Below are 25,912 nucleotides of genomic sequence, written 5' to 3' on the forward strand. Positions count from 1 at the left end.
AGGGGCTACCTAAATTTACCCCTTCTCTGTAACTCTGAATTCAAAGAAAATATAAGCATCAGTGATTATGAAAAAGATAACTGGGGTTGGGGGGAATAGAAGGGAACCTTTAATTGCACACCTTTGAATAGTTGTGGATTTTTTCTTCCTGACTACAGGCCCACTACTCTATCCATTGATTCAATTAGCTGCTTAAGTGGGATCTTTGTAAGCTAAGAGCTCATCATCCTAGGTTCTCTGACTTGGTATCAATGCTTATTTTACTACTGTACATGAGAGTTGTTCTCTGTTGATTTTATTTACTATAGTATTACTTTTATTCATAAATGGCATATGGCCATTTTTTTTTGTTTGTTTAAAACAATGTTCTGGGTACCACACTATTTTTAAAAGATACCACATTGGATTTCCCATGAAATCCTTCAACGATTTTTTTGGATTGAGGGAAGAAGTTTTCTTCAGGACTTTTTACATTCAGAACAACCCAAACATTCTATTGCTTTTTTTGCCAACGGTTGTAGATGATAGTTATATTTAATAAATCATGTTGTACACCATTTCATTCTTTCCAAGGTGATTGCAATATTGGAAACTAATGTCCTAGAGAAAAAAAAGTAAAGTGTTCAAGTAAAAAAAAATTCACAGTATGAAGCCCTTAATTTCTTTGATAGATATTCTTCAGAACTAAATGGAGCCAATATGGAAATCTGGCAATGTCCAAAGTCAGCCTTTCAGTGGAGGAAGTGAGATTTTCTTTTCCTTTTTGATTGTCTGAGATTTTTTAAAAAAATGAACCTAGTTTCTCCTTACAAACCATTGCCTCTTTTTCCCCTGCAGAATTGTTCATTTTAAGTTATTTTGAAAGGCTTTCCTAAAATGTATGGGATGCAGCCAAAGCGGTAATAAGGGGAAATTTCATATCTCTAGAGGCCTATTTGTATAAAATAGAGAAAGAGAAGGTCAATGAATTGGGTTTGCAATTAAAAATGCTAGAAAAGGAACAAATTAAAAACCCCCAGTCAAACACTAAACTTGAAATTCTAAAAGTAAAAGGTGAGATCAATAAAATTGAAAGTAAAAAAACTATTGAATTGATTAATAAAACTAAGAGTTGGTTCTATGAAAAAACCAACAAAATAGACAAACCCTTAGTAAATCTGCTTAAAAAAAGGAAAGAGGAAAATCAAATTGTTAGTCTTAAAAATGAAAAGGGAGAACTCACCACTAACGAAGAGGAAATTAGAGCAATAATTAGGAGTTACTTTGCCCAACTTTATGCCAATAAATTCGACAACTTAAATGAAATAGAAAAATACCTCCAAAAATACAGCTTGCCCAAACTAACAGAGGAAGAAGTAAATATCCTAAACAGTCCCATCTCAGAAAAAGAAATAGAACAAACTATCAATCAACTCCCTAAGAAAAAATCCCCAGGACCAGATGGATTTACATGTGAATTCTACCAAACATTTAAAGAACAATTAACTCCAATGTTATATAAACTATTTGAAAAAATAGGGATTGAAGGAGTCCTACCAAACTCCTTTTATGACACAGATATGGTACTGATACCTAAACCAGGTAGGCTGAAAACAGAGAAAGAAAATTATAGACCAATCTCCCTAATGAATATTGATGCTAAAATCTTAAATAAAATATTAGCAAAAAGATTACAGAAAATTGTCACCAGGATAATACACTATGACCAAGTAGGATTTATACCAGGAATGCAGGGCTGGTTCAATATTAGGAAAACTATTAGCATAATTGACTATATCAATAACCAAACAAACAAAAACCACATGATCATCTCAATAGATGCAGAAAAAGCATTTGATAAAATCCAACATCCATTCCTAATAAAAACACTTGAGAGCATAGGAATAAATGGACTTTTCCTTAAAATAGTCAGGAGCATATATTTAAAACCATCAGTAAGCATCATATGCAATGGGGAAAAACTGGAACCTTTCCCAGTAAGATCTGGAGTGAAGCAAGGCTGCCCACTATCACCATTATTATTTAATATCGTATTAGAAACACTAGCCTCGGCAATAAGAGTCGAGAAAGATATAAAAGGAATTAGAGTAGGCAATGAGGAAACCAAACTATCACTCTTTGCAGATGATATGATGGTATACCTAGAGAACCCCAGAGATTCTACCAAAAAGCTATTGGAAATAATTCATAATTTTAGCAAAGTAGCTGGCTACAAAATAAATCCCCATAAATCCTCAGCATTTTTATACATCACCAACAAAACCCAACAGCAAGAGATACAAAGAGAAATTCCATTCAGAATAACTGTTGATACCATAAAATATTTGGGAATCTATCTACCAAAGGAAAGTCAGGAATTATATGAGCAAAATTATAAAAAAGTCTCCACACAAATAAAGTCAGACTTAAATAATTGGAAAAATATTAAGTGCTCCTGGATCGGCCGAGCGAACATAATAAAGATGACAATACTCCCTAAACTAATCTATTTATTTAGTGCTATACCAATCAGACTTCCAAGAAAATATTTTATTGATCTAGAAAAAATAACAACAAAATTCATATGGAACAATAAAAAGTCGAGAATCTCAAGGGAATTAATGAAAAAAAAATCAAATGAAGGTGGCCTAGCTGTACCTGATCTAAAATTATATTATAAAGCAGCAGTCACCAAAACCATTTGGTATTGGCTAAGAAATAGATTAGTGGATCAGTGGAAAAGGCTAGGCTCACAAGACAGAATAGTCAATTATAGCAATCTAGTGTTTGACAAACCCAAAGCCCCTAACTTCTGGAAAAGAATTCATTATTTGATAAAAACTGCTGGGATAATTGGAAATTAGTATGGCAGAAATTAGGCATGGACCCACACTTAACACCATATACCAAGATAAGATCAAAATGGGTCTATGACCTAGGCATAAAGAACGAGACTATAAATAAATTAGAGGAACATAGAATAGTTTATCTCTCAGACTTGTGGAGGAGAAAGAAATTTGTGACCAAAGATGAACTAGAGACCATTACTGATCACAGAATAGAAAATTTCGATTACATCAAATTAAAAAGCTTTTGTACAAATAAAACTAATGCAAACAAGATTAGAAGGGAAGCAACAAACTGGGAAAACATTTTCACAGTTAAAGGTTCTGATAAAGGCCTCATTTCCAAAATATATAGAGAACTGACTCAAATTTATAAGAAATCAAGCCATTCTCCAATTGATAAATGGTCAAAGGATATGAACAGACAATTTTCAGAGGATGAGATTGAAACTATTACCACTCATATGAAAGAGTGTTCCAAATCATTATTGATCAGAGAAATGCAAATTAAGACAACTCTGAGATACCACTACACACCTGTCAGATTGGCTAAGATGACAGGAAAAAATAATGATGAATGTTGGAGGGGATGCGGGAAAACTGGGACACTAATGCATTGTTGGTGGAGTTGTGAACGAATCCAACCATTCTGGAGAGCAATCTGGAATTATGCCCAAAAAATTCATCGATGATTTACCTAATTAAAAATAATTTCATAAGTTAAATGATCATGGTCTAGTGGAGAGAGTACTGGATACAGAATCAGGAGGTTTCTTTCCTACCTCTAACATTTTGCATGTGAGTGATCTTGGGCAATCAACTATTCTGCCTCTCTTTGTAAAATGGAGATAATTGTCTATCTTATTTGACAACTCACAAAATTTCTATGAGAATTCTGCTTTTCAAAACTTAAGTCATTATAGAAAGGTGAGATATTATAACTTTTTTGTAAGAATGCTGTTGGACAGATCTTTTACCCTACAATTAATGTATTTCTATATCTTGAATTACAAATAAGTCCTTTGGTTTTTTTTTTTTTTTGTAAGAATGCTGTTGGACAGATCTTTTACCCTACAATTAATGTATTTCTATATCTTGAATTACAAATAAGTCCTTTGGTTTTTTTTTTTTTTTTTTTTGTAAGAATGCTGTTGGACAGATCTTTTACCCTACAATTAATGTATTTCTATATCTTGAATTACAAATAAGTCCTTTGGTTTTTTTTTTTTTTTTTTTTTGTAAGAATGCTGTTGGACAGATCTTTTACCCTACAATTAATGTATTTCTATATCTTGAATTACAAATAAGTCCTTTGGTTTTTTTTTTTTTTTTTTTTTTTTTTTGTAAGAATGCTGTTGGACAGATCTTTTACCCTACAATTAATGTATTTCTATATCTTGAATTACAAATAAGTCCTTTGGTTTTTTTTTTTTTTTTTTTTTGTAAGAATGCTGTTGGACAGATCTTTTACCCTACAATTAATGTATTTCTATATCTTGAATTACAAATAAGTCCTTTGGTTTTTTTTTTTTTTTGTAAGAATGCTGTTGGACAGATCTTTTACCCTACAATTAATGTATTTCTATATCTTGAATTACAAATAAGTCCTTTGGTTTTTTTTTTTTTTTTTTTTTTTTTTTTTTTTTTTTTTTTTTTTTTTTTGTAAGAATGCTGTTGGACAGATCTTTTACCCTACAATTAATGTATTTCTATATCTTGAATTACAAATAAGTCCTTTGGTTTTTTTTTTTTTGTAAGAATGCTGTTGGACAGATCTTTTACCCTACAATTAATGTATTTCTATATCTTGAATTAAATTTCTAGGTCTGAAGGGGCTTGCAGAATTCTTTCTCATGCTTATTCCATTGTTTGCTTTGGTTTTTCGAGATGAAATTGTGAAATTTTACAAGTCTATTTGACTTGTTCCTCCATGCCCAAAAAATTCATCGATGATTTACCTAATTAAAAATAATTTCATAAGTTAAATGATCATGGTCTAGTGGAGAGAGTACTGGATACAGAATCAGGAGGTTTCTTTCCTACCTCTAACATTTTGCATGTGAGTGATCTTGGGCAATCAACTATTCTGCCTCTCTTTGTAAAATGGAGATAATTGTCTATCTTATTTGACAACTCACAAAATTTCTATGAGAATTCTGCTTTTCAAAACTTAAGTCATTATAGAAAGGTGAGATATTATAACTTTTTTGTAAGAATGCTGTTGGACAGATCTTTTACCCTACAATTAATGTATTTCTATATCTTGAATTACAAATAAGTCCTTTGGTTTTTTTTTTTTTTTTTTTTTTTGTGTTTTCTAGAGCATCAGAGCATCAGGACTGATCCTATTGGAAACAATTCTTTTTGGATCTCTGCTACTATACTTTCCGGTGAGTTGTATGATTGTTTTAAATTAATTATCGTTTTAAATTAAGGGCATCTCTATTGAGAACTTTACCTCAATAGTCTTATGGTAGCTGTTAGAAGCAAGAAGTGGTGGGTGATTATTTCTCTGTTTGTTGGATGCCTCTGATAATAATAATTGGTGACATAGTTTCAGCTTGGTATTGGTTTGGTCTTTGTAGTTTCTGCTAGAAATTATTTCAGGCTAGTAGTTTTGGTATCATCTCTCCAAGATCACAGTTTTTATTATATCCTTTCTGTAGTGACAGGACCACTTTCCTGATTAGAGTACATTGATAATTCTTTGGTTGTAACCATTAAGATTCCTTTTCTAGGTGGAGATGAGCATCTTCTTTTATAGATAACCACCCAAGTCAAGATTAGACATTCCTAAGATCATTTAAGTGAATTTGAACCAGAAAACAAGATAAACTAAGAAGGAAAAAGCATTGTTTTTTAATTCACCAAACCTATATTGCTACCCTATTTGTATGTAACTATAAACAATAAAACCCCCATGCTTTGGTACTATATGTTGCTTAACCCCCAAATAGCATTATCTTTCTATATATGGGAAAACAGACATTTAAACTATATATAGTTTAGAGCAGAGATATTAAACCTGCCACCCATGGGTGACATTACTGGTCTAGATGTTAATTATTCTCTGAACACTTCATATAACATTATCACCCACCAAAGTTGTTTATATTATATTGCAATGATTTTAATATATTTAGTTGTATGCCAGTTTCAGCCAAATTGATAATCAGCTTAGTGCAATGAGGAGAGGGAGAGAAGGAAAGGAAATGCGAATTGGTGGTCTTACCTAGAAAGTCTTTATTCAATCCTTCCTTTGGCATATATTAACTACAACCTTGAACAAGTCACAAGATGGGGGAATAATTCATCTAGTACCTAGTTATGGAAATTTTGGCTCCTAAAACAAATGCCAACCTATCAAATAGTTTCTTTACATGGAGACTTTTTAGCTCTAATATTTGATGTGAGCTCAATTGAGATGAAAGAGGAAAAGTTCTTTACATACTTTAAAGTTCTCTAGAAAGGTAATTTATCATAACTGATATTTTTGGCTGAATTTTGGTCATGATTTCATCTACATAGGGAACTCCTGGTAAAGAGCTTCTGATAATACTCTTAGAATTGACTATAACAATTACAAATTAAGTGTCATCTTTAGGGTCACATAGTTATTGTGTATCAGAATCTGGATCCCAGATTTTTGTACCCCATATCTTCCTTGGAGTGACATTCTCTATTTATTTTGCTTTACCCCATTGCATTGATGTTATTGTTTTTATTATCATTAATGTCTTAATTCTTAGTTCTTGTATTTTTACATTTTGGGAGATATATGACAATTGTGAGAAAACAAAGAACCATATATTACATAAAAAGAAGGATAGTTTCTGTGTTGTGTGATATAATTAGGATAATACTTTAGAGTTTATATTTTGTCCTATAGGTCAGTGGGAAGCTACTGAAGGTTTCTGAATAGTGGAATGAATGGAAGCTCTTTGCTGCTTCTCAACTCCAAGATGGTCAGAAAGTAGGAAAACAAGGAGAAATGGGGGATGGAAGGAATGGGGAGATTGTTGCTGGTACAAGTAGAAGATCTGGTTTTCTGGAAACTTCTTATGGACCAACCTAAAAAAATGTAGTTGCCTATGTTGTTTTGACTAAATTATTAAGTGTGAAATTTTGGCATGCAAAATGGCTGCTAAATTCCTGGGGAACATCTGTTTTGGGGCCAAAATTTCTTCAAGTAATACAGGCAAATATTAATAGGTATATTGTTTTGTTGTTGCTGTTCTTATTATTATAGCAGTATAGGTTTAAAGCTATACTTTAAATCTATATTTAAAGTCTATATAGATTTTATATAACTTATATATAGACTTATTTGTTATAAGAAATCTTTAATATCATCTAGTCCAAGCCCTTTATTGCAGTTGATTTTGTTCCCTATTTACGGACACATTCTAAATTATGGGTCAGCACATGTTTCCAAGAGCATCCTAAAAAGTTGCTCAATTATTGTATTGTGTGAGTTGTGCTTTACATCAGGTAAATATTAAAGGATCCTGGCTTTATTTTAGCTGATTTATTTCCATTTGGGAAGTGATGCCTTTGTGAAATGGTTGTGCCTCTATATAGTTGATTTAAAATGAAGCATCATCTGATTTATAGCAAAGCAAAAGCCAATAGTCGGCTATCCATCCTTTATCCCTGGAAAGACAAATGGACTGAGGCCCTAAATTTCCTGGGTGATGTTTAGAGTCTGCAAGAACAGAAACAAAGCTTCTCTTAAGAAAAAAAAAGACAATCAAAAGAATTGAAGTTGTAGAACTACTCAAGTTCCTAGTCTTGATCAGTGATACTTAAGAATTCACTCTTTTTTGGGGTTAGAGCTGGGGACTTGGTGGCTAAATCAATGACCACAGAAGTGAAAAAGCATCATAGTGAAGGAAGGAAAAAAAATCTTGCAGAAATCATGGACACAGCACTTTACCTCAATAATTTTTAGTGTTACCAAGAAAAACAGAAAATAATGAGTAATTGATATTTACATAACAAATCCTGCCAACAAAAACATTAGTATATTTCAGTGTATTGATTTTTTATTGAACCTACTGCTTACTGTTTCTTAATAACTTAGATCTCTTCTTCATTTTTTAATAATCATCAGGTAATCTTAAGATAGTATATAAGAATATTGCATCTCTGCTTCTCTTTGAATGTCCACACAAAGAATTAAACCTATTAAGAACTTTCAGTGAATAGATAAAAGAATAGTCTTAAGTCATGTTGTATTATTTGAAAAAGATTCTATTTGTTCAAGGCCTAGATAAAGAATTGGCAATCTAACTACTGTAGACTACATTTTTGAATGGTATTTAATTTTTAAATAAAGTTTTATTGAATTTAAAAATGTAAAAACCATTCTTATCTGTAATTCCCACACCTATGATTTAGATTATTGCATCCTGCCTTTGGGCAAACCAAGAAAAGAATCAATTAAAAGGTTGGACTTGGACAGTGTAATGTTTCTTCTAAGCATTAAGTTCTACAGAGCTGAAACAAAAATGAGAAACTGGTTCCATGAATATAGATTTAGGACAGAAGCTCAGCCCTGGATCAAGAAACAAGTTACAGAACCCCAAGGGGGTGCTGATTATTTGTACTGTGGCAAGAAAATTTTAGCATTGCTGCCATTTTTAAAGACCACTGTTCACAGGATGGAACTTGCAGAACTTGAATGGAGACATCAAATTTTTGTTCAGATTAGTGATAGAAGCATTTTGACTTTTTATTATGGAAGCATTTTGACTTTTTGTTATTCCCATTTAATAGTGTCGATTATAAGCCTGGAACTATCTTGCTCTGTTCAAAAAATTCCTGTTTGAAATATTAGCTTTAGCTTCATTATTTACAATTCAGTGTATTTACTTACCAGATGTAAATCATCTCCTTCTGATTTCAGTCCTTTGATGTAGAAATTTTTACCTTCTCTTTTGCTATCTCTAAAAATTCCAAATGAAATCCTCTTACATTGTCCTACATAAAATTTTTGAAAATACTACTTATGATCCATTGACTTATTTGTACTATAGGACTATGCTCTGAGCATATAATTAACTAGTCATTTTAATAACTATGTGTTGATAAGTATGATTGGCATCAATACTTACCAATAAATGACAATGTTTTTTATATTATTATATCACAAACTCGCCTTAACTATTTACTCTTTGTGTAATCCAATTGATGCCACTGGAGAAATGTAGGATCAGGATAAGTTCTACAACTCTGATTTCACTGTTACAGGGAATTCTTGGATGAGAAAGCACTCTCTACTGTGCAGGTTGGAACCTTCTGTGCAATTTGTAGTACTAGACATTTACCCAGAGAATTCAGCAATTAAGTAAATTGCCTAAGGTCACATAGCCGGGTGTCTCAGAAGAACAAAAGAACATGTGTCAGTTACTTAGTAAAAGTAAAATCTAACTTTTGGGGAGCCTATGAGATTCATCTGATTCCACATAACCATAAGGTCAAAAGAATAAGCACAATGTCTCCAGCACATTGGAGAGAGCTACTGCTGCAAATTTCGGGCAGGACATGGATAAGGGTCATTTGGGATGGACAACTGTAGGTGGCTTATGATCCATCAGAGTCTGGGTTATTTCACCTCTTTGACCCTCAATTTGCTTTGTGTTGTTTTAGAGACTCAGGCTGCCCCCTTCACACCAGCTGGGAATATAGCAATTTCTTTCAAGGCAATATCACTGCTGATCTCCTTGACTTCTTACCTAAGCCAATTAGTCCCTCCTCAAGTAGCCAGGAGACTTCTTTTTTTAAGGACTTAGTATTCTGTGGCAGTCTGAACAGCTTTAGCCCTACTGCAGCTCCAAATTCCTGATTTAAGCAATTCCAGCCTTAGCCACCTAGTATCAGGAGTTACATGCATGGATGGACATGCACAACCAACTATTAGGGGTGGGGAATAAGCATTTTTTCCTTTTTTTTTAATTAAAGCTTTTATTTTCAAAATATATACCTGGATAATTTTCAATATTCACCTTTACAAAACTTTGTGTTATAAATTTTTCCCTCCCTTTCCCCCATTTCCTCTCCAAGTAATCTATGTTAAACATGTGCTATATATATATATATATATACATGTATATGTATGTATATATATATATATATATATGTGTGTGTGTGTGTGTGTGTGTGTATTTCCACAAATATCATGCTGTACAAGAAAAGTAAGGACAAAAGGAAAAAAATGAGAAAGAAAACCAAATGCACACAAACAAACAACCAAAAACTCGAAAATGCCTTGTTGTGGTTGGAATAAGCATTTCTTAAGCACCTACTTTGTGTCAGACACTCTACTAGGTACTTTACTAATATCCTCCAGGAGCATTAGTTTTGTCTTCTGTAAAAGGGCATAGTTGGGCTCACGATCTAGATGACTCCATCCTCGCAGTCCCTCAGACTCCCAAGCCAGGAGTCATCCGGGATCCTCAGCATCTTCCGCCAACCCCTATCCAAGCTGTTGACAAGGCCTGTCAATTGCACATTTGCAGCATCTCTCAAAGATACTTCTTTCTCTTCTCCGACACTGTCACTCCTCGGATGCAGGCTCTTATCACCTCACACCTGGATTACTGTAATAGCTTGCCACTTCATCTGCCTGCCTCATCTCTCCCCATTCCAATCCATCCCCCATTCAGCCACTAAAGTGATTTGACTGAAACAAGTCCAATCCTGTCACTCCCCCTACTCAATACACTCCACTGGCTTCCTATTGCCTTCAGGAGATAATATAAATTACTCTGTTTAGCACTGAAAGCCCTTCACAACTTAGCCACCTCCTCCCTTTCCAATTTTCTTACACTTCACTCTCTGACACATAATCTTCCTTATAGTGACACCAGTCTCCTGGCTGACCCACAAACAAGACATTATCTCTCAGCTCCCAGCATTCTCTCTGGAAGTCCCTCTTGGCTGCAATACTCTCCTCTATTCTGACTTCTGACCTTCCTGGCTTTCTTTAAGTCTCAAGTTTAATCTCACCTTCTACAGGAAATCTTCTCTCATCCCTTTTTTATTCCATACCTTCCCTTTTTTGATTATTTCATATTTATCCTGTACATAGCTAGCTCTCTATGTACTTGTTTGCATGTTGCTTCCCCTTCCCTCTTAGAGTGTAACCTCCTTGAGGAAAGGAACTTTTGCTATTTATTATTTCTCCAGTGCTTAGCACAGTTCCTGGCACTTGGTAGGCACTTAATACTTGTTTATTGAACTGGATTATTACTTCTCTTTCAGGATTAAATAATCTAAATTATGTTATCCAAAGGTTTTCTTGTTTCCTTGTTTTTTTTGGTAATATCTGCTTATCTTCTCTATCCCTACACTGCCCTGATATCCTGGGTCTAATAAAATGAGTCTGGCATGCTGCCATTTTATATTGGATATGCCGATAAGGTAATTAAGTTAAGTATGGATATTTAGCATCCATTAAAATCCTTCTCTAATGCTTCATCAAGGCAAGAGTTTGAGGGGCTGGAGCTAGGGCAACATAAGCACTGGCCAGTCTTACCAAGCTAGAAACATATGCCAGTATTGTTGACGTGTCACTGGAGAAGTCCTTTATGACTCCATTGACATAACACTGTGCAAAAATGAGTTTACTCAACACCAGTAGGTGACTGGAAAGGGGGAATTTCTACCAAGCCATCCCAAATATATTTTAAGTATCTAGCAGGGGTCCTCAAACTACGGCCCAAGGGCCAGATGCAGCAGCTGAGGAAGATTATCCCCTTCATCCAGGGCTATGAAGTTTCTTTATTTAAAGGCCCACAAAACAAAGTTTTTATTTTTACTATAGTCCGGCCCTCCAACAGACTGAGGGACAGTGAACTGGCCCCCTATTTAAAAAGTATGAGGACCCCTGTCTAGTGTATCAGACACAATGCTTGCACTGCCTGTCTTCTAAAAAGCAGTCTAAAAAACTAGTATGTAAGTAACCAGATGATGGCTTATCCTTCTATCTTTCTGCTTTTGTCAAAGTAATTCATATACTCCTTGCTTACATGTAGAAAGGCTGGGACCTGCATCTGCAGAGGAAGCAGCTTTACTAATGACACCATTGTTTTTTAATTGTGTCTATCAGTCTCTCTATCTATCCATTTTTCTATCTATCTTCTGTCTGTCTGTCTGTCTGTCTATTTATCTATTCATCATCTGTTCTACATGCTTATCTATCTATACATACATACACAGGGTGTTTCCTCCAATAAAGAATAAGCTTCTTAAGGACAGTGACTGTTTCATTTTTGTCTTCCTATCACCAACGCCTAGTGTAGTTCCTTCTGTGTCTATCAAGTGAGTATAATTTTGAATTATTATAATGACAGCAACCAGCATTTATGGCATTTTTTACAAAGCACTTAAAATATATATCTCATTTATTCCGTATAACAACTTTGTGAAGCAGGTGCTGTTTTTAGCCTCATTTTTACAGATGAAGAAACTGAGGCTGAGAGATGGTAAATTCACTTGCCTAAGGTCATAAAGCTTATGTCTGATTTAAACTAAGATCCTTCATTACCAAAGCCAATACCTTCTGCTGTATGATGATATTAGTGTATCCTCTTGGAAGCCTAGAAAGGACTTCTATTCAATCAATGAATATGAAAACACTTAGGAAGTTCTTGTTATGCACAAGGCACTAGGGATGCAAAGGTCAATACAGCAGACTCTATCCTCAGGGAGCTTAAGTTTTATTGAGAGAGGAAAATGTACATATATATAAGTATGCATATGTATATACACACATACATATATAAACCTGTATATATATATATATATATATATATATATATATATAAAACACAAATATGATATATACAAACCAATAGAATATATAATTACATAAGACATATATAATGATGTACATATACATATATATATGTATTTATGTATGTATAGCCAAATATACATATAACGAATACACACACACTATATATATATATATATATATATATACATATATATTGAACACTAATTATAATTATTATTATTAGCCTCCAGTCTCGTGATGACTACATTTCCCAAACCTTCTCCTGTGCTACTGCTGAGCTCAGGCTATGCACTTAGAGCCGGATGAGGGGGTGCTGGCAAATGTTTGGATATCTTCTATCTTAGGAGTCAGCAAACTTCAGCTTGAGGATAAAATCTGCCGCGACACCTGTTTTTCTACAACTTAAGAGGGTGGACATTTGCCAAGGTATAGTTTGCTGACTCCTAGAGAATCATGAGATTTAGAACAGGAAAAGATCTCAGAAATTAAGGAATCCAAACTCTAGCCTAATTTCCAATGAATAGATTGAAGATTAATTATATAAAGTGATTTTGCCCAAAGTCTCAGCTTTGGTTACGGCAGAGACGGGTCTAGAACTAGACACTAGTGAGTGCCTTATTCTGAAGTGGGTATGAGAGGCAAGAGTTTAAGCATAAAAAAAAAAAAATTGCACTTCAGAGTTTCACTGGGTGATTAACCTCCTGTCAAGTTCAATTGTATCTTCATATGTTAAACATTTGCTAGCACATGTATTACTCTATGTGCATTATTCTAGCTCTGAAGGAGTTCTGGAGAAGGCTCAGGGAATGAAGTCATCTCCACCTGGTGACTAGAGGCTAATAATAATAATAATAACAATAATATCAACAACAACTGGCATTTACATAGATAGCACTTGAAAGTTTCTAAAATACTTTGCATTCATTGTCTTGTTTTGAGTCTCACGGCATTCCTGTGTAGGGAAGTATTAAGGTTGGGGAGAAGATTAGAAAATAAGTACTTTATTTTATGTCTCTTTCAGTATGATTTATACTGGTGTTGTTTGAGTAAATTTTGTTGGAAATTACAATTTGTATTTTAAAAAAATCACTCAGTAAATTGGAACTGTTCTCATGGCAAGAGTGTTTGCTGGTGATAGTGGTCTTTGGGAAGTTTAGGAGCTATATACTGTTTGGTGGGTACTTTGTTATTCATTAAATTATCCGTTTAAAATTCTGCATATTATTGCTTACTGATGCAAGAAGTTAGTTTTAAAAAATAATTAAATACTGCTTATGATTTTGTAACAATGCTTGCATTGGAGGGTCTGAATGAGAGATTATCACCATTGGTGCAGATGAGGACAAGTCTGGGTAAATTTAGCATTCTTATAATTGTGTCTTAGAGAGTTGAAGCACTTAAAATATTTTCTTAGGGAATTTCAAAGGGAAGCCATGGTTTGATGACCATACATAATTCTGAAAAAGTGATTAATGTTTTTATCACACAAGAATTTGTTGGTATTTCTTAAAAGAAAGAAAAAAGCAATTTTTTTAAAGACTTTTTTTTCCCATTGGTCTCCATGATAGTATAAAAAATCTTTTTGGGAGTGAAAAATGTAAAGTACATCACTTTCTGGTTGTCAAGATGCCCAGAACCTCATGTCTGCTTTCAATGTATTGATTGAAATCAATATTGTCATTTCTTTAGCTTACTACCCTGGGTCTCACAAGTAAGTTGATCTTTGAATATTCAGTGGTCTTTGAAGTCTCCTAGTCCAACCATCCCATTTCACAAAAGAGAAAATTAAAATTCATAAGAAAGAAAATTCCTTTATTAAATAGGTAAAGGACTTGCCTAGGCTTATCATCCAACCAAGTAGTATTTTGCAACTAGAACCCAGTTGTCATGAATTCCAGGCTGGTTTTCTTTTCATTATTCAGTGCTTCTCAAACATTTTGGTATCAGGAACCCATTACACTTTTAAAAATCATTAAAGATTTCCAAAAAGATTTTCCTTACATAGGTTATATTTATTAATATTTACTACATTAGCAAAGAAAATATCTTAATATTGTTGTGAAAATAATTATGACCTCGTGCATGAGTCTTGGATATCTCAAGAGGTCCTGGGGCCCCACTTTGCCGATTTTTACACTATATCACGTTTTTTTTCATGGGTAAATGTGCTAAGAGGGAAATTGAGTCATTCTGAGTACCTTGGCATTTCAGTTAAGAAGAGAGGGTTGGGAAGCCTGAGCAGCCTGTATCATCGGACAATAGCCCAGCTCTAGATTTTTTTTAACAGGTGGGTTAAAGAGTCAGGGCCACACATTCTAATATACTCAATAAACAGAAGGGATTCCCTTGCAAAATAATTCCTTCCCTGAAAATATACTTGATTATTAGCATTTTAAAATTACAAATGGAGCAAAACAAACAATAAAAACAATAAGTAGTCTGACTAAAGATTAATGATGATAATGTGGTTTAAATACAACCAGAGCCTCTTAATGAACTGGATAGAAGACTATACATTAAGGTTTCTTTCTGCATTAAATCTTATGCCCCTCTAACCAACGATCCATATTATAAGAGTATTGCTTACTGATTAAAAAGACTTTGTATTCAGGCAAATGATTCTTTTCTATTGGCATTAACAAATGATCACCTAAAACTTTAAATAAAAAAGACAACTAAGATGAATTATAAATGTTACAGGAAGGGGTTGGCTGACTCACCCGATTATTTATTTGTTTATCCTCTATTTGTCTTTTTAGTCATATGAGATTTATGAAGCACCAACTGCCTGAAGGATATAAAATTAAAAATAATGCAAAATAAGACATAGTGATTTTAAAAAGAGAGAGCATAGAAAACACTATTTAAATCAATGGTTCTTATGCTGAAGGCTAAGGATGCTGCATAAAATCAAATGCTGACTATGAGAGGCAATATTTTTGGAGCAATATTTGCAGTCAGAGGATTTAAATTCCTCACTTAGTTTCCTCATCACCATCATCACTATCAATAGCGTATCAGTTGCTATTAGCAATCTGAAAGGGACAAGAGCCTTAGAGATGGCAGCACCCCTTTAGACCAGGCTTCTTAAATTTTTTTCCACTCACAACTCTTTTTGCCCAAGAAATTTTTTTTTACATGATCCCAGGTATTTAGGTATATAAAATAGGTATACAAATCAAACATTTACTGATAATAAATTATAATGTCATGACCTACACATTCAGTTTCAAGACCTCATATGGAGTTGCAAACCACAGTTTAAGAAAATGAATTCTAGACTAAAGGTCCTATTTCCATATTCTGATGAAAATGGTCCAGCATAGCAAACCCAAGTGCCATGGGAATAACAACGTATTCAACTATCATCCTGGGAGGGAAAAAAAAAAAACCTCCCATGACAACTGTTCTCCAAATGTCTATTGAACACTGAAAAAACAAAATTCTTGTTTTCAAAATTCTTGGTACTGCTCATATGGTTCACTCTCAAAGGCATATTATTTTGCCAGTTGAACATTAAAGAAGAAATATTAACATCAGCTTTGCCTCTGCATACTTAGGACTGTGGGATTTTTTCATCTGACTTACAGATGAGACTTTCCATGTATTGTCCCCCCTCAGAATATGGGTCTTTAGAGTAGGAATTTCCTTTTATATTTGTATCCCTAGCATTTAGCACTCTGCCCATATTTAGAACTTAATGCTCTCTTCATTCAAATTATTTAATCTCTATGATTTCCATTTCTGTTTCCTCATATGTAAGATAAGGTAGTTGGACTAGATTATCTTTAAGTTTCTATATGGCCTTGATTTGTTCAGAATGCTAATTCTAGTCAACTGGCTTATCTATTGGCATTTGGCTAACTTAGCCAAGGGCAAATCCTACTTCTGAACTTTTGTGGGCAAGCTTGCTATTGGCCGAAGTTTCCAATTCTGGCAAATAAGCTAGTTGTGATGTAGCACTGACTCGTCCCCCACACCCATGCTCAATATAGCTACATAAAGCAAACTCTTACTATTGTAAAGAGGAAGAAAACACATAGTGGAGTTCTAGAAGAGGGAAAGGGAAAGAGATTGCAGGAAGTTAGCTGACTGCTCAGTTACTTTGTTAAATAAGATTAACGAGTGGCATAGCATAACCATGGGATTTTTTTTCCCAAGTGTTGCTATCCATAACTATGTCCTTAAAAACATAAAAGTTTTTCACATTTATATCTGTGTCTTAGCTTAATCATTGACTTTTTTTTTGTGTAAGATCTTCAATAATATGGAGATGAGAGAAGACAACAATTAAAAAATGAAAAGCAGAATAAGTACACGTATTAAAAAAGCAAACTATTCATATTGCAATATATTTAGAAATTGAAAAGATGAACTCTTTACATAGCAAACAAGTAAATTAAAAATGTATTTGTTTGACTGTTATCAGATTGGCATTCTTTTTGGGAAAAAAAATAAATCTATAATTCCATTGGTATAGGGAAATACAGAACAAGATAATCCTCCCATTGCTGATCAATACCTTTTCTTCAACATATGGTTTTAGGGTATTGTTTGTCTTAGGTGGGCCTTGAACCCAGGTTTCAGTATAACTCTATGGACTTCCCTAATTTAAGCTTTCTGTCCTTCTTTCTTATGATCTTACTAACTTGTAAAAGTTAATGTTTGATTATTCTTATGGGACTTCCGGTCAAGATGGCAGAGAGGAGGCATATAGATGTGTAGCTCCACGTTTTCTCTCACTATCCATTTCATCACAAGCCTCTGAATTGATGCTTGACTGAAAAAAACCCCACAAATAGTTACCAAGAGAAGCCATCCTTGAGATTTGCCAAGAAAGGTCTGTTTTTGCGTGAGGGCTGGGACAATTTTGGATTGGGCGCAAGGTGCGGGCAGGCAGCTGAGAGCACAGAAGGCGGCTCACAGCCGAGCAGACTGGAGAGGGGGTGGGGTGTGATCGCAGCCATCTCTGTGGGGAGAGCTTTGCTACAGGATTGGATACTTTGCCCTGGCAGCAAGCCAACAGCCCAGCAGAGAAGCTAAAAACACCGGGGGCGAAGAATACAACCCGAAACATCTGGAGTCTCTCAGGACCTGGCCACCCCCCCCCCCCTACACACACACCCCCCCCCCCCCCCCCGGTGACTCAGCACGCTCTGGGATCTCAGAGCGCAGGCGCAGCACAGTAGGACTAGTGCCTCGCTGCTGCCCCCGCAGTCTGTAGAGGAAGCTCAGTAACACCACTCAGCCCCTCCCCCCAAAAAGCAGACTCCAAATTAGGGGTGATTTCTTTTTCTCTTTTTGCTAGTTTGTCTTTGATTCTTTGACATAATGAGCAAAAAACTGAAGAGGACTTTAACCCTTGACAGCTTCTATACAGAAAGAGAACAGACTCCAAATCCTGAGGACAGTAAAAACAGACAGTCCCCAGGTGAATCCCCAAAGGAGAAGATCATCTGTTCCTCAGCACAGATGAACCTCATAGAAGTAATTAAAAAAGGCTCTCACAAGGGAGCTAGAAGAAAAATGGGAAAAGGAGAGGGAGGCTTGACAAGAGAGTCTGGAGAAGTCATCCCACTCAGTTAAAGAGAGACTGGATAAAGAAATAAAATCCTTGAAAAATAGGATTAGTGAACTGGAAACAGAAAACAGCTCTCTAAAAAACAAAATTGGCGAAATGGAAAAAATTCCACAGAACAAAAGAACTCAATGGGACAATTAGAAAAAGATTTTAAAAGAGTGAGCGAAGAAAACACTTCATTAAAAATCAGAATCGAACAATTGGAATTGAATGACTCGAGGAGACAAGAAGAATCAGTCAAGCAAATCCAAAAAAATCAAACAATGGAAAAGAATGTGAAATACCTTCTGGGGAAGACAACAGACCTGGAAAACAGATCCAGGAGAGACAATCTGAGAATCATTGGACTCCCAGAAAAGCATGATGAAAAAAAGAGCCTGGACAATATTTTCCAGGAAATTATCCAAGAGAACTGCCCAGAAGTCATAGGAACAGAGGATAAAATAGACATTGAAAGAATTCATCGATCATCCACTGAAAGGGATCCCAAAATCAAAACACCAAGGAATATAGTGGCCAAATGCCAGAACCCTCAGACGAAGGAAAAATATTGCAAGCGGCTAGAAAAACCCAATTCAAGTATCGAGGAACCACAATAAGGATCACCCAGGATCTAGCAGCTTCCACATTGAAGGATCGAAGGGCCTGGAATATGATATTCCGAAAGGCTAAGGAACTTGGTATGCAACCAAAAATAACTTACCCAGCTAGAATGAGCATCTTTTTCCAGGGAAGAAGATGGACATTCAATGAAGTAAGCGAATTTCACCTATTTTTGATGAAAAAGCCAGAACTTAACAAAAAGTTTGATCTACAAATATAGAACTCAAGAGAAATCTAAAAAGGTAAAGATTAATCTTGGGAACTATATTTCTGATATAAAGAGGTATAAAGAATACATGTATACCTTGTTCTAGAAAGTAGATGTGGAAAGGACATTGTACCAGAAAAAGGGTAAAGTGGGAGTACCACATCTCATGAAGAGGCAAAGGAAACCTATTATATCTGAGAGAAAGAATGGAGGGGGATTAATATAGTGGGTATCTTACTGCCTTCAGAATTGGCTTTAAGAGAAAAATTTTAGACATATTTAATTTATGGTGAAACTTCTCCCACCTCATTGAGAAGTGAGAAGAGAAAAGTGAAAAAGGAAGGAATAAGCTAAGCGGAAGGGAATATGGAAACGAGGAGGGAAAGGGGTAAGATAGAGGGAAGAAATCTAAGGCGGGGGGGGAGGGTACTAAAAAGGGAGGGTGTGAGAAGCAAGTGGTGCTCACAAGCTTAATACTGGGAAGGGGGGTAAGGGGGAAAGAAAGGAGAAAAGCATAAACAGGGGTTAACAAGATGGCAAGTAATACAGAATTGGTCATTTTAACCATAAATGTGAACGGGGTAAACTCCCCCATAAAGAGGAAGCGGTTAGCAGAATGGATTAAAAGCCAGAATCCTACAGTATGTTGTTTACAGGAAACACACCCGAAGCAGGGAGATACATGCAGGTTAAAGGTAAAAGGTTGGAGCAAAATCTACTATGCTTCAGGTGAAGTCAAAAAAGCAGGGGTAGCCATCCTGATCTCGTATCAAGCTAAAGCAAAAATTGATCTAATTAAAAGAGATAAGGAAGGGCACTATATCTTGCTAAAGGATAGGATGGATAATGAAGCAATATCACTATTAAACATATATGCGCCAAGTGGTGTAGCATCTAATTTCTTAAAAGAAAAATTAAGAGAGCTGCAAGAAGAAATAGACAGCAAAACTATAATAGTGGGAGATCTCAACCTTGCACTCTCAGAATTAGATAAATCAAACCACAAAATAAATAAGAAAGAAGTCAAAGAGGTAAATAGAATACTAGAAAAGTTAGATATGATAGATCTCTGGAGAAAATGGAGACAGAAAGGAGTACACTTTCTTTTCAGCAGTTCATGGAACCTATACAAAAATTGACCATATATTAGGACATAAAAACTTCAAATTCAAATGCAGTAAGGCAGAAATAGTAAATGCATCCTTTTCAGACCACGATGCAATGAAAATTACATTCAAGAAAAAGTCAAGGGAAAGTAGACCAAAAAATAATTGGAAACTAAATAATCTTATACTAAAGAATGATTGGGTGAAACAGCAAATCATAGACATAATTAATAATTTCACCCAAGAAAACGATAATAATGAGCCATCATACCAAAATGTATGGGATACAGCCAAAGTGGTAATAAGGGGAAATTTCATATCTCTAGAGGCCTATTTGCATAAAATAGAGAAAGAGAAGCTCAATGAATTGGGCTTGCAACTAAAAATGCTAGAAAAGGAACAAATTAAAAACCCCCAGTCAAATACTAAACTTGAAATTCTAAAAATAAAAGGAGAGATCAATAAAATTGAAAGTAAAAAAAAAAACTATTGAATTAATTAATAAAACTAATAGTTGGTTCTATGAAAAAACCAATAAAACAGACAAACCCTTAGTAAATCTGATTAAAAAAAGGAAAGAAGAAAATTAAATTGTTAGTCTTAAAAATGAAAAGGGAGAACTCGCCACTAACGAAGAGGAAATTAGAGCAATAATTAGGAATTACTTTGCCCAACTTTATGCCAATAAATTTGACAAGTTAAATGAAATAGAAGAATACCTCCAAAAATATAGCTTGCCCAAACTAACAGAGGAAGAAGTAAATATCCTAAACAGTCCCATATCAGAAAAAGAAATAGAATAAACTATCAACCAACTCCCTAAGAAAAAATCCCCAGGACCAGATGGATTTACATGTGAATTCTACCAAACATTTAAAAAACAATTAACTCCAATGCTAAATAAACTATTTGAAAAAATAGGGATTGAAGGAGTCCTACCAAACTCCTTTTATGACACAGACATGGTACTGATACCTAAACCAGGTAGGTTGAAAACAGAGAAAGAAAATTATAGACCAATCCCCCTAATGAATATTGATGCTAAAATCTTAAATAAAATATTAGCAAAAAGATTACAGAAAATCATCCCCAGGATAATACACTATGACCAAGTAGGTTTTATACCAGGAATGCAGGGCTGGTTCAATATTAGGAAAACTATTAGCATAATTGACTACATCAATAACCAACCAAAAAAAAACATATGATCATCTCAATAGATGCAGAAAAAGCATTTGATAAAATTCAACAGCCATTCCTAATAAAAACACTTGAGAGCATAGGAATAAATGGACTTTTCCTTAAAATAGTCAGGAGCATATATTTAAAACCATCAGTAAGCATCATATGCAATGGGGAAAAACTGGAATCCATCCCAGTAAGATCTGGAGTGAAGCAAGGTTGCCCACGATCACCATTATTATTCAATATCGTATTAGAAACACTAGCCTCTGCAATAAGAGTCAAGAAAGATATTAAAGGAATTAGAGTAGGCAATGAGGAAACCAAACTATCACTCTTTGCAGATGATATGATGATATACCTAGAGAACCCCAGAGATACTACTAAAAAGCTATTAGAAATAATTCACAATGTTAGCAAAGTAGCTGGATACAAAATAAATCCCCCTAAATCCTCAGCATTTTTATACATCACCAACAAAATCCAACAGCAAGAGATACAAAGAGAAATTCCATTCAGAATAACTGTTGATAGCATAAAATATTTGGGAATCTATCTACCAAAGGAAAGTCAGGAATTATATGAACAAAATTACAAAAAAAGTTTCCACACAAATAAAGTCAGACTTAAATAATTGGAAAACTATTAAGTGCTCTTGGATAGACTGAGCGAATATAATAAAGATGACAATACTCCCTAAACTAATCTATTTATTTAGTGCTATACCAATCAGACTTCCAAGAAAATATTTTAATGATCTAGAAAAAATAACAACAAAATTCATATGGAACAATAAAAAGTCGAGAATCTCAAGGGAATTAATGAAAAAAAATCAAATGAAGGTGCCTAGCTGTACCTGATCTAAAATTATATTATAAAGCAGCAGTCACCAAAACCATTTGGTATTGGCTAAGAAATAGATTAGTTGATCAGTGGAAAAGATTAGGTTCACAAGACAGAATAGTCAACTATAGCTATCTAGTGTTTGACAAACCCAAAGATCCTAACTTTTGGGATAAGAATTCATTATTCGATAAAAACTGCTGGGATAACTGGAAATTAGTATGGCAAAAATTAGGCATGGACCCACACTTAACACCATATACCAAGATAAGATCTTAGGCATAAAGAACGAGATTATAAATAAATTGGAGGAACATAGGATAGTTTATCTCTCAGACTTATGGAGGAGAAAGATATTTGTGACCAAAGATGAACTAGAGACTATTACCGATCACAAAATAGAAAATTTTGATTATTTCAAGTTAAAAAGCCTTTGTACAAACAAAACTAATGCAAACAAGATTAGAAGGGAAGCAACAAACGGGGAAAACATCTTCACAGTTAAAGGTTCTGATAAAGGCCTCATTTCCAAAATATATAGAGAACTGACCCTAATTTATAAGAAATCAAGACATTCTCCAATTGATAAATGGTCAAAGGATATGAACAGACAATTTTCAGAGGATGAAATTGAAACTATTACCACTCATATGAAAGAGTATTCTAAATCACTATTGATCAGAGAAATGCAAATTAAGACAACTCTGAGATACCACTACACACCTGTCAGATTGGCTAAGATGACAGGAAAAAATAATAATGAATGTTGGAGGGGATGCGGGAAAACGGGGACACTGATGCATTGTTGGTGGAACTGTGAACGAATCCAACCATTCTGGAGAGCAATCTGGAATTATGCCCAAAAAGTTACCAAATTGTGCATACCCTTTGATCCAGCAGTGTTTCTATTGGGCATATATCCCAAAGAAATACTAAAGAAGGGAAAGGGACCTGTATGTGCTAAAATATTTGTGGCAGCCCTATTTGTAGTGGCTAGAAACTGGAAATTGAATGGATGCCCATCAATTGGAGAATGGCTGGGTAAATTGTAGTATATGAATGTTATGGAATATTATTGTTTTGTAAGAAATGACCAGCAGGATGAATACAGAGAGGCTTGGAGAGTCTTACATGAACTGATGCTAAGTGAAATGAGCAGAACCAGGAGATCACTTTACACTTCGACATCAATATTGTATGAGGATGTATTCTGATGGAAGTGGATTTCTTTGACAAAGACTCAATTTCAATTGATAAATGATGAACAGAAGCAGCTACATCCAAAGAAATAACACTGGGAAACGAATGTGAACTATTTGCATTTTTGTTTTCTTTTCGAGTTGTTTTTTACCTTCTGAATCCAATTCTCCCTGTGCAAAGAGAACTGCTCGGTTCTGCACACATATATTGTATCTAGGATATACTGCAACATATTTAACATATAGAGGACTGCTTGCCATCTAGAGGAGGGGGTGGAGGGAGGGAGGGGAAAAATCAGAACAGAAGCGAGTGCAAGGGATAATGTTGTAAAAAGAATTACCCGGGCATGGATTCTGTCAATATAAAGTTATTATAAAATAAAATAAAATATTAAAAAAAGTTAATGTTTTAATTTACTGTTTCGATTTTGAAAAACGAATTGTTATCTTTAAATTTTCTTTACAAAACAGGTAATTCAGAATCAAGGAGGGTTAAAAAATATATTCAACTCAAGATCAGGAAATGTGCCCCTGGCCCATCTTTTATTTATTTTTTAAGAAGGGAAAGGAATAAGTATTTGTGTATTGAACCTACTATATGATAAGCACTATACTAAATACTTTTAACAAATATTATCTTATCTGATCCTCACAACAGCACTGCAAGGTAGATTATTTTTATTATGCTTATTTTACAATTGAGGAAATTGAGGAAAACAGAAGTAATTGATATGTCCAGGACAGGTAGCTAGTTAGTGTATGAAATTGGATTTGAATTCAGGTATTCCTGACTTCAGGCCCAGTGCTCTTTGTTTTGTGTCTTTTTTTTATTAAAGCTTTTTTATTTACAAAACATATGTATGGGTGAATTTTCAACACTGACCCTTGCAAAGCCTTCTGTTCCAAATTATCTCCTCCTTCCCCTTCACTCCCTTCCCTAGATGGCAGGTAGTCCAATACATGTTAAATATGTTAAATCCAATATATGTATACATATTTATATAGTTATCTTGCTGCAGAAGAAAAATCGGATCAAGAAGGAGAAAAAAACTTGGAAAGAAAAGTTGCAAGCAAACAACAGAGAGAGTTCTCTCTCTGGGTATAGAAGGCTTTCTTTATCTATTTATTTAGTGTTCATCTTGTGAACAATTGGAACTGATTTGAATCATCTCATTGTTGAAGATGGCCACATCCATCAGAATTGATCATCATATCGTATTGTTGTTGAAGTATAAAATGATCTCCTGGTTCTGCTCATTTCACTTAGCATCATTTCATGTAAGGCTCTCCAAGACTCTCTGTATTCATTCTGCTGGTCATTTCTTACGCAACAATAGTATTCCATAGCATTCACATATCATAATTTATTCAGCCATTGTCCAGTTGATGGGCATCCACTCGGTTTCCAGTTTCTGGCCATTACAAAGAGAGCTGCCACAAACAATTTGGCACATACGGGTCCCTTTCCCTTCTTTAAGATTTCTTTGGAATATAAGTTCAGTAGTAACACTGTTAGATCAAAGGATATGCACAGTTTGATAACTTTTTGAGCATAGTTCCAAACTGCTGTCCAGAATGTTTGGATCTGTTCATAGTTCCACCAACAATGTATCAGTGTCCCAGTTTTCTCACATCCCCTCCAACATTCATTATCTTTTCCTGTCATCCTAGCCAATCTGACAGGTGTGTAGTGGTATCTCAGAGTTGTCTTAATTTGCTTTTATCTGATCAATAATGAATTAGAGCACCTTTTCATATGATTAGAAATAGTTTCAATTTCTTTGTCTGAAAATTGTTCATATCCTTTGACTATTTATCAACTGGAGAATGGCTTGATTGCTTATTCTCTATGTATTTTGGAAATGAAGCCTTTAAAAGAACCTTTGAATGTAAAAATGTTTTTCCCAGTTTATTGCTTCCTTTCTAATCTTGTCTGCATTAGTTTTGTTTGTACAAAATCTTTTTAACTTAATATAATCAAAATTGTCTATTTTGTGATCAATAATGATTTCTAGTTCTTCTTTGGTCACAAATTCCTTCCTCCTCTAAATGTCTGAGAGGTAAACTATCCTATGTTCTTCTAATTTATTTATAATACCATTCTTTATGTCTAGATCATGAACCCATTTTGACCTTATCTTGGTATATGGTGTTAGGTGTGGGTCAATACTTAGTTTCTGTCATACTAGTTTCCAATTTTCCCAGCAGTTGTTGTCAAATCCCAAAAAGCTTATCCCAAAAAGCTGGGGTCTTTGGGTTTGTCAAACATTAGATTGCTATAGTTATTGACTATTTTGTCCTGTGAATCTAACCTATTCCACTTAGTCAGTACCAAATGGTTTTAGTAACTGCTGCTTTATAATTTAGTTTTAGATCTGGTACAGCTAGGCCACCTTCATTTGATTTTTTTTCATTAATTCCCTTGAAATTCTTGATCTTTTGTTCTTCCAGATGAATTTTGTTATTTTTACTAGGTCAGTAAATAATTTCTTGGGGGTTTGATTGGTATAGCACTAAATAAATAATTAGTTTAGGTAGTATTGTCATTTTTATTATATTAGCT

At 34.5% G+C, this 25,912-nt stretch overlaps 1 protein-coding gene across 1 annotated transcript in view; it reads left to right on the top strand.

The window, feature by feature from the left end:
- Positions 1-25,912, top strand: part of GPR158 (G protein-coupled receptor 158) — a 434,246-nt gene that overhangs the window by 243,380 nt on the left and 164,954 nt on the right. Inside the window, exon 5 of the mRNA XM_052000262.1 lies at positions 5,147-5,215. Coding sequence (XP_051856222.1) covers positions 5,147-5,215 — 69 coding nt within the window. The remainder of the gene's footprint in view (positions 1-5,146; positions 5,216-25,912) is intronic.

Source organism: Antechinus flavipes, chromosome 5 (genome assembly GCF_016432865.1).
Source record: "Antechinus flavipes isolate AdamAnt ecotype Samford, QLD, Australia chromosome 5, AdamAnt_v2, whole genome shotgun sequence".
NCBI classification, from domain to species: domain Eukaryota; kingdom Metazoa; phylum Chordata; class Mammalia; order Dasyuromorphia; family Dasyuridae; genus Antechinus; species Antechinus flavipes.